Source organism: Saccopteryx leptura, chromosome 3 (assembly GCF_036850995.1).
Source record: "Saccopteryx leptura isolate mSacLep1 chromosome 3, mSacLep1_pri_phased_curated, whole genome shotgun sequence".
Taxonomy (NCBI): Eukaryota; Metazoa; Chordata; class Mammalia; order Chiroptera; family Emballonuridae; genus Saccopteryx; species Saccopteryx leptura.
Genome location: NC_089505.1, coordinates 164,136,289 through 164,149,688, shown reverse-complemented (window position 1 = coordinate 164,149,688; position 13,400 = coordinate 164,136,289). Strand labels below are relative to the sequence as shown.

The 13,400-nt window shown below is 39.6% G+C and overlaps 1 protein-coding gene and 1 long non-coding RNA gene across 3 annotated transcripts in view; one reads left to right on the top strand and one right to left on the bottom strand.

The window, feature by feature from the left end:
- PKN2 (protein kinase N2) overlaps positions 1-677 on the bottom strand; it is a 158,142-nt gene extending 157,465 nt beyond the window's left edge. The window contains exon 1 of the mRNA XM_066376729.1: positions 409-677. Coding sequence (XP_066232826.1) covers positions 409-456 — 48 coding nt within the window. The 5' untranslated portion in view covers positions 457-677. The remainder of the gene's footprint in view (positions 1-408) is intronic.
- On the top strand, positions 88-9,411 carry LOC136400307 (uncharacterized). Of its 2 annotated transcripts, none has more exons than XR_010750284.1 (3): positions 88-208; positions 1,955-2,048; positions 8,306-9,411. It is a non-coding gene; the product is annotated as an uncharacterized lncRNA (long non-coding RNA). The 2 variants fall into 2 exon arrangements; XR_010750283.1 differs by lacking the exon at positions 88-208 and adding an exon at positions 988-1,413.
- The last annotated feature ends 3,989 nt before the right edge of the window (positions 9,412-13,400 follow it).

Sequence of the window (13,400 nt, the reverse complement as noted above, 5' to 3'; positions counted from 1 at the left end):
GACGAGAACACAGCTTGGGAGTCATTCAAAGGAGTCGGAGCAGCGGTGTACGGGCGCAAGCTGGAGGGCCGGGCCGCCAGGGAAGGGAGTGGACGGCGGGGGCGGCGGCCCGCCGCTCTGACACCGCGGAGGGGTGGCGAGCTGGCCGCTCTGGCGACCGGGAGAGAGCAGACCCCGGCTGCGGGCAGAGCTGGGGTCCCTCTGGCAGGTATCTACAGCACTGGACAGCCAGGGCTCTGGCGGGAGGGTCCGGCTCCCGAAGGAAGCGGCTCTCCACTGACATCCCCAAGGTTCCGCACTTAGCGGGCCAGGGGCGCGGCGGCCGCAGCGCTTCCATCGGCCCCCGACCCCGGGCAGACTCTCCCTGTCTCTTCCCGGCGCCTCGCCCCCCGGGGCCGCGGCCCTTACCTGCAGTTCCGTGAGCAGAATCTCCCCCCGTTCGGGGTTGGACGCCATTGCACTCCGCTATGGACTCCGCACCTGGACGCGACCGCCGCTCGCGGAGGGAGAAGGCGGGACGGGACCCGGGGAGGGGGGTGAGCAGCGGGGAGAGAAAGAGAAAAAAAAAAAAAACAAGACTAGAGATTCATGGAGGCGCAGCCCCTGCTGGAGGCGCGGCTTACTTCGCCGGGCTCATGGAGAGCGGCGGGGAGCGAGGGCACTCGGAGCAGGCTCCCCCTCGCCACCCGCCCGCCGCCGCCGCCGCCGCCGCCGCCCTCCCGCGCCGGATTCTGTCCGCCCAGTCGCTCCCTTAGGGAGACGCCAGGAGCCGCCTCAAGCCTTTCGGTGCGGGGCGCAGCGGCCGCGGCTGCAGGCTCCTCCTGTCGCACCATTTAGCTGTCACTGCGTCGCAAAAGCAGCCTCACTTGGCGGCTGCCAGGACACGTGACGGCCGGCCCACTGCCTCCCGCCGGGCTGGAAAGGTGGGGCGGAGAGGACCCCAAGTGGGGCGGAGCGGCCTTCGACCCGGCTCCGAGGTGGGGCAGCCGGTGGGCCCCGAAGGGGGGACATGCGCGGAAAGGACTGGGCTCGCGTCTGGGGAGGCGGGAAGAGGGAGACGCCAACGAGCCCGCTCGCCCTCGTTTAACGGCCCTCACTGTGAACGCTACAACTCGGGCGCCTGCTCGCCGGTTTTTGTTTGCTTTCTCCCCAGGCCGTTTTCTCTTTCTGAAGTTTAGCCTTAGAGAAAACGGTCCCATTTCTAACCTCCACAATCGAAACTGAGACGTTATGGATTACTTCCCTACTCCCCACCAACCCGAGCTTTTTAATCTCGCCTTTTGCTCCCTCCCACCCCAGCGCGCTTTCGGACCAGTAAGGTGCTCGGGGCTCAGTCGGGGTGTGGTCTGGACTTTTTAAGAAGTGCAGGCGGCTCGCGATTCTTGGCAACTTTTGACGTGCAGTCTTTGAGAGGTACCTTTTCCCAAGCGCTGAGCTATGGTTTGTCTGTGAATACCACAGTTTAGAATTTAATTAGCTGGCTTCTTGAATAATTTTAACTGAATTTAAACTGAAGGAGGTGGGGCGGGATCAACCCCACAGATGGGAAAAAAGCCAACATCCCTTGGTGTAGTAAACATCCTAGCTAACCAATAGCAACATACAGCTAAATAGTGTGAATTTAGGTTTCAAAAATGACTGTATAGTATTTAAGAATGTCCAAGAAAGTCTCCCAACAGGTAGCTTTTGTTTTGTCTGAACAGTGAATGAATATTCTGGACAACTGCCTCCCTTTAGATCATTTGAAGCTGAAATACAATACAACGGCTTTGTTAAAAGCCACTTGGAGAGAGTGATAGGGATATATTTAGTTAGATAGCTACTTGAATAATGGCTTATTTGGCATACTTCTTAAGAAGTATGTATACAATTTTGTACTTGTCTTACACTCCATCTAAGATTTGTTGAACTGATTGATGCTGGGATTTAACGTTTATCTTTTTGTCTTCTCAAGTCTCCTGCATTTAGCAAACGTTTGATGAGGTCTGGACTTCTGTGACCACATTTTGTGAACTCCAGCTCATGATATGTGATAAAGAATTTTTCTGGTATGCATCTCAAAAAAATTTACAACTGTTTATATGTTTAATACATTGCCTTGGTTGAAAAATGGTAATTTAAATATATGAATATATACAAGACTTGTAAAAACCAGATTATAAATGTCCTGCCTGGTAGCTAAGAACCAGACAGTGAGTATTCTAGGTCCTGGAGTTAACAACTAGGATTAAGAAAGAGTTTTTGTCCCTGGAGTGATTAATCAGTCCTGGTGTGACTGAATCCTTTAGAGAAAGAGGCTTGTGTACAAACCACTACAATGCAATTTTAAATGGTAGGCATGAAATTTGAGGGAAGCACTGAATTCAAATATATATATATACACACATATATATATACACACATATATATATATACACATATATATGTATATATATGTGTATATATATATGATATTCTGTGTAATAAAATATACATAACAAAAATTACCATCTTACCAATTATAAGTATGCAATGCAGTGGCATTAAATGCATGCAGAAATATTGCTTATCTTTACCTTGCCCTATTCCAGAATGGATTTGATATGACCGACATGCACATAATAGGTGCTTAACAATGATAGAATTTTAGCCTGACCAGGCAGTGGTGCCGTGTGGTTAGAGCATTGGAGTGGGACGTGAAGGACCCAGGTTTGAAACCCCGAGGTTGCCGGCTTAAACACAAGCTCATCTGGCTTGAGCACTGTCTCACCGGCTTGAGCACAGGGTGGCTGGCTTTAATGTGGGATCATAGATATGACCCCATGGTCACTGGCTTGAGTCCAGAGGTTGCTGGCTTGAAGCCCAAGGTCACTGGCTTGAGCAAGGGGTCCCTTGCTCTGCTGTAGGTCACCGGTCAAGGGCCATATGAGAAAGCAATCAATGAACAATTAAGGTGCTGCAGTAAAGAATTGATGCTTCTCATCTCTCTTCCTTCCTGTCTGTCTGTTCCTGTCTATCCCTCTGACTCTCTCTCTGTCTCTGTCCCCTGCCCCCCAAAAGATGAAATTTTAAATTACCTGTGTAAGGACTTAGAAATAATTATTTAAGGAAAATGAATGTAGATGTAAGACAGAAAACCTTCACATTTTTAGTACCATGGAATATTAGAACTAGAAGAAACTTTAAAATGTGTAGCCTGATTATTATAAATAGAAAAAAAATAAGCCAAAATTACTTAACTAATTAGGAGCATGGCAACTTAGTGGCAGAAATGGAGCCTAGATCCTAAAACTCCTAATTGCTGGTCCTGTGCTTGTTTTAACATACCATGCTGCTATAAGCACTTTAAAATAGAATCTCATTTAAACTGAACTCACAGCATTATATAGTCCCTCAAAATTGTTATCATCGAAAAAGAGGTTAAACTTTACATAGGTCTAGTACTAAAACAAGTATTAATGATAGTTATAATTTTACATATCACATGTAAATGTAAACAAACAAAAGATTTTAAAGTTATAGGAATTATTTCAGAAATTAGTTATGCTGGGGAAAGTAGTATAATACGAAGGGGAGACCAAGACAAAATAAAGAAACTGCTTGATAATCTGGAAAAATATAATGGTTTAAACAGTAAATTAGTTTAATGAAGTTGAAAACTGCTACCTATCTCATAGTATCTGTTCAAGGGCAGGGGTGTTGTGTGTAAGTAATAGTACATGAACATACTTATCAGAATGAAGCACACTTGAAAATGCTGTAATGGAAACCCATAACATATTGATTTAAGTGAGTTGTATTTGGTCTCTATTTGCAAATGATTCTAGGGAATCCTGAGTATAGTTCACCTGAAGTTATGTTCTAATTTATTTTACCAGTAAAGAAGATGAAAGAATTTTTTTTAACGCATGTCTATACAAGAAGTTAAAGACCTCAGATATGTCTAGATTATATCACTAGTTATGCAGGCACCTTTAAACATTTTTTATAGATATGGTAAAGGTCTTTAAAAATTAAAAATGACCAAACATAGAAACATTTCAATTAATAGAAATTAGAAAATGTTATTTTCTGTTTTTATTTTTAAAATGAAAGAAATGTTACAGGAAAAATCCTAGTAGAGTTGAATTTCATTTTTTAAAAACATTTATTTTTAATGATTTTTAAAGAGAGAGAGAGAGATTGATTTGTTGTTCTACTTATTTATGCATTCACTGGTTGATTCTTGTCTGTGCACTGACTGGGGATGGAACCCACAACCTAGGTATATTGAGATCCCATTTTATCCATCAAGCTACTCACCCAGGGCAGCTATCATTATTTTTTGTTTTGGTTTCTGTGTTGTTGGTGAGAAACAGACATTCAGATATTTAGATAAGATTTCTCTTTTCCCTTAAATCCCAAGTGAAGTGAGACTAGAACAGCTATTCTCAAAGTGTGCACCAGGGCACAGTGGTGTGCCTTAGAAGATTTCCAGGTGCGCCTTGTGGTGTTCCAGAGAAATATGTGCCTATTGGGAACCAAAAAACCAACAGGGTCTTTGGAGTTTAGACTTTTGGGGGACAGAGGTGTGGGGAATTGGCTGTAAGCTGACAGTCTGCCCAACCCCCCACCTCACTTGCCTGATTAGGTTGCAAAAGGCTGTTAATCTGTGGTGCTGTATTATTTACACTACCCCTCATGTTCCCCTGAAAGACTGGAGGCAAGTTTCTCCTATCCTTTGTTGTAAAGTTAAGATGATATGTATGGTGGGGGTTTTCTGCACTTGGTAAAATTCTTGGGTTGTCTTGGAAACATGATCAGAGACCACTGATTTGCTAATAGCCTCACTTTGCCCTATAAATAAGGCAAGATGCGGTTTTTACGCACACTTTGTTCTTGCCAGCAGCAATTACAGGGCCCTCCCAACCCTGTATTTTATTAATTCTGCGCTGTTCCCACTCCGAACTTGGAATCACTAGTTGCACTGGTTCGCAGCATGTGCTCAGATATAAAAATAAATATAGTTACTCTATTATATCATTTCATTATGGAAATACCGCTCTTTTTGTTAACACATCATTATTATATTTATTATTAACACATCATTATATTATTTTTAGATAAATACACTCAAGTAAAATGGATAGATTTCTCAAAAAGAAGCGTGATATTGAAGAATCTGATTCTGGAAGTGAGCAAAAGTTAACTGTAAATAAAATAGGACTTGAAGGCTGATGGGCAGAATTTAATTTATAGCATTTTCCATCACTTAATAATACAGTTGGATTAGAAACCCATTCATGGAAGCTTCAAGTGATTTCGGTTTAACGTTAACAGAAGAAGAAGAACTGGCAGCTATATCCACTGATCGTGGATTGATGATTAAACATAAGGAATTGTCTCTTGAAGCCTTTTGGATTTCTATAAAAGAAGAATTTGTGGCAATATCTAAAAAAGCTTTGAACATTTTACTACAATGTTCAACGTCCTATTTATGTGAATTAGGATTTCCTACCCTCAGCACAATTAAGAGTAAAAAGAGAGGAATTCTTCAATGTATTGACGAGGAAATGAGAGTTTGCCTTTCAAATATATGCCCAAACATTGAAGAAATTGCTAGGACACATCGGGCTCATGTTTCTCATAAACACAAGAATGAAAAAACTTAACACATTCGTGCCGGGACCTGCTGAATTTACTAAATCTTACTAAGAATGTATATAAAAAGATAACTTTTTTGTCGTTTTATAAATTTTTTTAACCCCTCTTTTTTACAAATTCTAAAAAGCATAACTCAAAAAATGTAACATAAAAATGCTTTTTAATGTCAGAATAAATTTAATTTTATTGTATTTATTTCATTTAATTACCGTAAAAGCTCGCTTGGACTTTATATTTTTTTCTTCAATATTTGACTTAATTATTATAACATATTTCTCAGAAATTTGTATACAGTGCGTCTACAGTTATTTGTAGGATTTTAAATGTGCACCGACTTCAAAAAGTTTGAGAACCACTGGACTAGAATTGTATATCCAATAAAAGGGCCAAAAAACTTTGTGCATCATACTTTTTATTGCCTTGCATTTTTTTATTTTTTCTTTTTCTTCCTTAGTATTACTAAAGTTTATTTTTTTAAATTTAGTTTATTCCAAAACATTTTGGATAATCAAAGAAAGAGATTTTTTTGTTTGTTTTGTTAATTGTTTTGTTGATATTAGTGTTAAAAGTAACCCGCTACTCCAAAGGGACCACAGTGAAGTAGCAGAGGTAATCAAAGTCACACACTACCAAAGGAGAGGCAAAACTCGGAGACAGAATTTTGATCACCACCCTTTTCTTCCTTAAGAAATCCAGGCCCTGGCCAGTTGGCTCAGTGGTAGAGTGTCGGCCTGGTGTGCAGGAGTCCGGGGTTTGATTCCCGGCCAGGGCACACAGGAGAAGCACCCATCTGCTTCTCCACCCCTCCCCCTCTCCTTCCTCTCTGTCTCTCTCTTCCCCTCCCGCAGCCAAGGCTCCATTGGAGCAAAGTTGGCCCGGGCGCTGAGGATGGCTTTGTGGCCTCTCCCTCAGGTGCTAGAATGGCTCTGGTTGCAACAGAGCGACGCCCCAGATGGGCAGAGCATTGCCCCCTGGTGGACGTGCCAGGTGGATCCTGGTTGGGCACATGCGGGAGTCTGTCTGACTGCCTCCCCGTTTCCAACTTCAGAAAAATACAACAACAAAAAAATCCCTTGTAGTGATTGTCCCTTGTGTGCTCTATGAGGATAATTTGAGAAAAAGATTGTTAAAGTCAAGCACCGTACACAGAAGAATAGAATCGGTTGTAGTCACTGTAGCAGATTCTTTCTAGATATGTGCTCAGCCCACATCCCCTTCTCTGACAATTTCCTCTATTGCAAGAGAACAGGTCTTTGTAACAGTGTTGATTCAGCTTGACCTAGATCTTTCAATAACCTCTGGGTGGACCATGATAGAATATCTCCAAGTTTAGCCAACCAGATTCTGTTTCCAAGAAACTGGAAGTAGAACATCGGAATGCTGATCAATTGGTGTCCCTGGAGAGGGTCTAGGACTAGAATGGCTATTTTCTGCCATATGTACAAAGATGCAGGACAAAGCTACTTTTTGAAAAGAAAAAAAGTTTCTCCTTTTTGTCACTGGGAATATAGTGCTGACCTGATCTCTGTCTTCATGGAATTTATAGTTTAATTAAAAAGATGTAATAACAGAGAGGGTGAATTCAGGGTACTTTGAACACAGATCAATCCCTTCACAGTTAAGTTGAGATCTCACTGGTGAGTAAATGTTAACTGGGCAAAAACAAATGTTAAGGACTTTCCAAGAAGAGAAAAGAACATAGATGATCTAAGATACGAGGAAGCATTTGTATAAGGACTGAAAGTCTCATGGAGTTATAGCAAAGATATGGAGCAGTAAGCAAGAGCTTTTAAGCCATGTATATCAGGATAGGCTAGCTTATGCTGAGTAACAAACTTTTCCATAAATCTCAGTGGCCTACAGTATATTTATTTATCTCCCATGGAGTATGTCCACCATGACTCTGCTTCATATCATCTTCACTCTGGACTCGGGCTGACCGAGCAGTCTATCTGGAATGTTGCCATTGTTGTGGCAGAAGGAAAGGAAAAGTGGTAAATCACCTGCTGGTTCTTAAAGCGTGTGCTCACATCTCTTTTACTTTTATCAGCCAGACCTTTGCCATGCCTGAAAGTGGCAAAGGGCAGGGCTGTGGGATCTTCCAACAGAGAGAGATACCAAAAAGTAGGGCACCAAATGTAGATAAATAGTAATCTAGTTCCAAACCATGTTTAAGATTTTGATGTTTATCCTAGAATCAATGGAAAACCATGGAATAAATTCTCCATTTTTAACAAATAACCTGGCCATGGTTAGCAGAGCAACAGATTAGAAATGGTCAAAGAGTAGATTGGAGGAGAAAGTACTTTAGGGTCATGGCACTGGAAATAGAAGCCAATAGGTTTAAAAGATAGAGAGGGTCTACTGATGTGCAAGGAGAAGCAAGAAGAGGTGACAGAATTGGTTCATGATGTCTTACCATTTGCTGGTTCTAGTCTGTAGGTAGGGCAACTGCTCTATACTCTGCTTCTTCCTAGGTTCCCTGTGTTCCCCTAAGTCTCCCTTTTTGCTAAGCAAATCTCGTGTGTGTGTGTGTGTGTGTGTGTGTGTGTGTGCGCGTGTGTGTGCGCGCGCGCATGTGCTGAGACCAGATTTCTGTAATCTTCACAGAATCTAGTATATATGTCAAGTGCATTATGAGTAGAAAGTACTTGATGAGACCTTGTTTGGTATTTTTTTTTAGATTTATTCATTTTAGAGAGAGGAGAGAGACAGAAGGGGTAGAGCAGGAAGCATCAACTCCCATATATGCCTTGACTGGGCAAGCCCAGGGTTTCAAACTGGCGAGATAATTTTTTTATTCATAAAAAAAGTACATATGTAATTGTTTTTTGTTCATACATATAGCTTAATAAGGTATGGCTAAAAAAGATGTGCATGTTCTAATTAAAAATAACTGCTAGTTATAAGCATTTATAAAAATAACTTTATATCACTTTATAAAGATTCTTATGAAGGGTTTCCTATTAAAGATACTATTTTGGAAAAGAGTATTATAGTCATTTGCATATTTATTTTTATGTGCAAGTAATTCACATGATCTGTGTATTGCTTTTACAGTTTAACTGTAAGCCTTTCACCAAATGAAATTTTATTTTTAAAGTACAGTATCTTCTCATCACAAGCATGCATATGCAAGCAGTTTGAATGGTGTCAAGATCCACATTATCAATTGCTTTATTTACTGTGTTGCCTATTACAAATAGAGCTTCCTAAAGTTCTTTATTAGAGCAAAATGTGGGTGATTCAAATACCATGCTTCAGCTGCCTTCATCATTTGAATGAGATAAGCTCTCAGCAAGATGTATTCAAGAAAGTATGGTTCAAACTGTGTTATCCTGCTATAAAGCAATCTGCTAAACATTTCTGATGAAATTTAGACAGCTGTGACTTGTTGTAAACAATGTGGACATTTAATCTATTGACTTGAAATTGGGGCTGCAGAGAAGATATTCAAGAGTTTTCTCATAAATTCATTTGCCACAAAGAAAAGCATCTATGTTTTACATGCTAAGTATGGAAAGCTAAGAACTATCTGTCTTAAAGAATAAAAATGACTGATGAATTGGGTTTTTATTAAAATATGTAGTATTGTAGGTATAATGATATTAAACCACCTAATGTAGGTATAAGCCATATTTTAAGGCTTTTTACTCAAAGAATATGATATGCTTTTAATTTTGTTCCAGGTTATATTTGTGTTAGTATAAATTCTTTATAATTACTGGTAAATATTATTATCAACATTCTCTTTTCACTGGTATCTTATGCTATATTTGGAATAAACAATTATTCACCTGAGAAATCATTCCTTCCAGACTTGAAACACAATTCAAAAAATTCTTTCTACTGAGACAGTTAATAAAATGTTACATTAGTCAACTATACTATAATCTTTCATACTGATCAAACTGTATTAAAATTTGAAATTCACTATAATATATTCATCAATATGTGAATGACAAAGACCTAGAAGTTTATCAAAAAGAGAAAATAAGTGCTCATTTTTTAAACATTTTAATTGAATCTTTTAGGCTGTTATTATAATATGTCAAAACTATGTGGACGTGATTTGGGTGTAACTGTACAATGTCAAAATAGTGTTATATTTGTTTAATATAACCAGTAGGTGAGATGGATTTTCTCATTTTCAACTTGGTTTGGCATTATGTGAGTATAGTTAACAGAATTATAAAGCAAATAATTTCTGAGAGCCTATTGATTATTTAACAGATTTTATATTACCTCAAATTTTCGCTTTTGAGCAGTCTTTCTAAAGCTATTAACCTTCTAATACATTTTTCTCTCCCACTGGTTTGTGATATAGACTAACAATTCTAGTAATGGCAGCTCTGAATGAATCATTTTTCATTAGCACCTGTTTTACTTGTCCTAAGTCCCAAGTGAAAGTTGATCTCTGTTTGGGCCTTGACCTATCACTTAAATGCTGAAAGAATTTAAATTCCTTAGCTATAACGATATAGTCAACTCATTTATTTTTCTTTGAAAGGAAAATGAAGCCAGAAACTATTATATAAAGACTTTTATGAAAAACAAAGCTAACTCAAAGTGTTAAAGATTTGATTTGTTATTTGGAGGCAGTTCATACAAGACCTCCTTTGCCTGAGGCTGTTAATGGATGAAAAATAGGACATCCTGGGAAAGATCTGAAGTGTGATAGTCAAGATTTTCTACATATTCATCCCCTCTACACTTGCTGTGATATTAATATGGTGTCTGATAGAGAATAGCTTATGGACAAATGGTAGTTATATCTGTATGTGGCAAATAGTTTTTTTAATATACCACCATTTTTTCCCTGATACAGGCTCTTTGCCCTCCCTTACTTACCTCCTTCTTTATCGCAGGTAGTTAGAAATTACTTGAAATGGATTGGTAAAGTAAGACACGTAGAATAAGGGTAGTATCACACAGCTATTGCATCAATTTATTTCAGGGTTTGGATTTCATATAAATATATTTAAATTGTGTAATTTTAAGGTGATTTGAACCTAACCCAACCCAGTAGAACAATCCTAACCTTAAGATTTTCAAAAGAAAAATTCTTATTTTCCCCATAAGTTAGTCTTAAAATTCTTTTTGTCAGATCTCTACATTTTTCAGTCAAATTTATCATTTCTCCACATCAACTTTAAAAATAGAATACCTAGTCCTGGCTGGTTGGCTTGGTGGAAAGAGGGTCAGCCAGAGTATGGACATCTGGATTTGATTCCTGGTCAGAGCACACAAAAGAAGTGACCATCTGCTTCTCTTCCCCTCCTTTTCCCTTTTCTCTTCCTCTTCTCCTCCCTCAGGCAGTGGCTTGATTGGGCTGAGCATCGGCCTCGTGCACTGAGGATAGCTTGGTTGGGTCAAGTGCTTCATCCTCAGGCACTAAAAATAGCTCCATACTTCAGCATTGGCCCCAGAGAGGGTTGCTGAGTGAATCCCAGTTGGGGCACATGCGGGAGTCTATCTCACTATCTCCCCTCCTCTCATTTAAAATAATGATAATAAAAATAGAATACCTATCTGAGTTTTACATTTAGAAATCGAAAATAATTTTCAGATAGTTATATGTATTAGAACTAGATTAATTGATTGACTTATTCAACTCTTTCTGTCTAGCAATTGTCAATTTGTTTATATGTAATCCAAATTTAACTTTTTTTTTTTTTTTCAGAGACAGAGAGAGAGTCAGAGAGAGGGATAAACAGGGACAGACAAGAACGGAGAGATGAGAAACATCAATCATTAGTTTTTTGTTGCGCACTGCAACACCTTAGTTGTTCATTGATTGCTTTCTCATATGTGCCTTGACCATGGGCCTTCAGTAGACCAAGTAACCCCTTGCTTAAGCCAGCGACCTTGGGTCCAAGCTGGTGAGCTTTTGCTCAAACCAGATGAGCCCGTGCTCAAGCTGGTGACCACGGGGTCTTGAACCTGGGTCGTCGGCATCCCAGTCCAACGCTCTATCCACTGCGCCACTGCCCAGTCAGGCTCCAAATTTAACTTTCTTAGTGTCCAATTTGCTTCTTAATTTGAATTACCCTATGGATATGATCCACACGATCAGCCAAAGTACAGAAAGGAAAGTTCTTCATTTTTATTTCAGACAAGCAATGTTTTTAAGACTTGAGCTCTAGCTTTAGTTCAAATTGCTCCTACAATTTTATTGTTAGTGTTTTTACCTGTGTTGCACTTTTTTGTATTTTTCTGTCTGACAGTATTGGCATCTGTTTGTGCCACAAAGAGTAAAACAGTAAAGAACAAAGAAACAAAGGTGATGAAACTACAGTAGGACTTAGAAGTTAAATAAAATATGTTCAATTTTATCTTCCTAAAGAGGACTTATACCAGCTCTAAGTTCTAAGTTAGCTCTCTGAGACTGGAGTGAAGATACTCCTTCTGCCTACCTGTTTGCCTGGGTCAGTATACTTATTAGACCCAACCATTATATACAATAAAATGTAACTCATATGTGTTATGCGTTTGTGTTTGTGTATTTGCATGGATCAAATACATTGCTTATGTCAAAATAATTATGATAATAAATGTTTATGCCAAGTACCATTCTAAATGCTTTTTTATTCTCCCAACAACCCTATAAAGAAGTACTACTAGCCTGACCAGGTGGTGGCACAGTGGATAGAGCATCGGACTGGGATGCAGAGGACCCAGGTTCGAGACCCCAAGGTCGCCAGCTTGAGTGCGGGCTCATCTGGCTTGAGCAAAAGCTCACCAGCTTGGACCCCAGCTCAAGCAAGGGGTTACTTGGTCTGCTGAAGGCCCGTGGTCAAGGCACATATGAGAAAGCAATCGATGAACAATTAAGGTCTCACAACGAAAAACTGATGATTGATGCTTCTCATCTCTCTCTGTTCCTGTCTGTCTGTCCCTGTCTATCCCTCTCTCTGACTCTTTCTCTGTCCCTGTTAAAAAAAAAGAAGTACTACTAGTTCTTAGTTTTATAGGTATGGAAACTGAAGCTCAGAAGGGTTGAGTAAAATGACCAAGGCTTCAAAGCTATAATAAGCAGAACCAGGATTCAAAGTTGTCTGGCTCCAGAACCTATGCTGTCTTAATGTTAATACTCAATCATACCACTGATCACCAAAATTCATTTATTAATGGGTTGAGGCAGAACATGAACAGACCAAACAAAAGTGAGGCAGTTACTGAAAAAATAGGATTTGGGAAACCAGTATATAAATTCTAGGCTTCTCCTGGAAATGAAAAAAAAAATATATATATATTTATCCCTACTCTCTTCAAATTGTGTTATACATAGAATATATTAAAATTACTAAGAGGTGACCTGTGGTGGCGCAGTGGATAAAGCATCGACCTGGAAATGCTGAGGTCGCCAGTTCGAAACCCTGGGCTTGCCTGGTCAAGGCACATATGGGAGTTGATGCTCCCAGCTCCTCCTCTCTCCTCTCTGTCTCTCTCTCTCTCCCCCTCTCTCTCCTCTCTAAAAAAATGAATAAATAAAAAATAAACTTTAAAAAAATTACTAAGAGGAGTTAGAAGATGATAATGACCCTTTTATCACTACTTTTCTTTATTAGATCATTTTCATCAGCAGGAATACCATATGCATGTTGTACTGGTATGCAAAGGACATATAAAGGGCTTATTTTCATAACCACAGTGTACTACATCTGAAATATACCTTTTATAACTGTGGTATTTTTCCTAATCATTCATTTCTAATTACATTTACATATTATTATTAATTATGATACCTTACTTCCTTATTCAGTTAAACATTTACA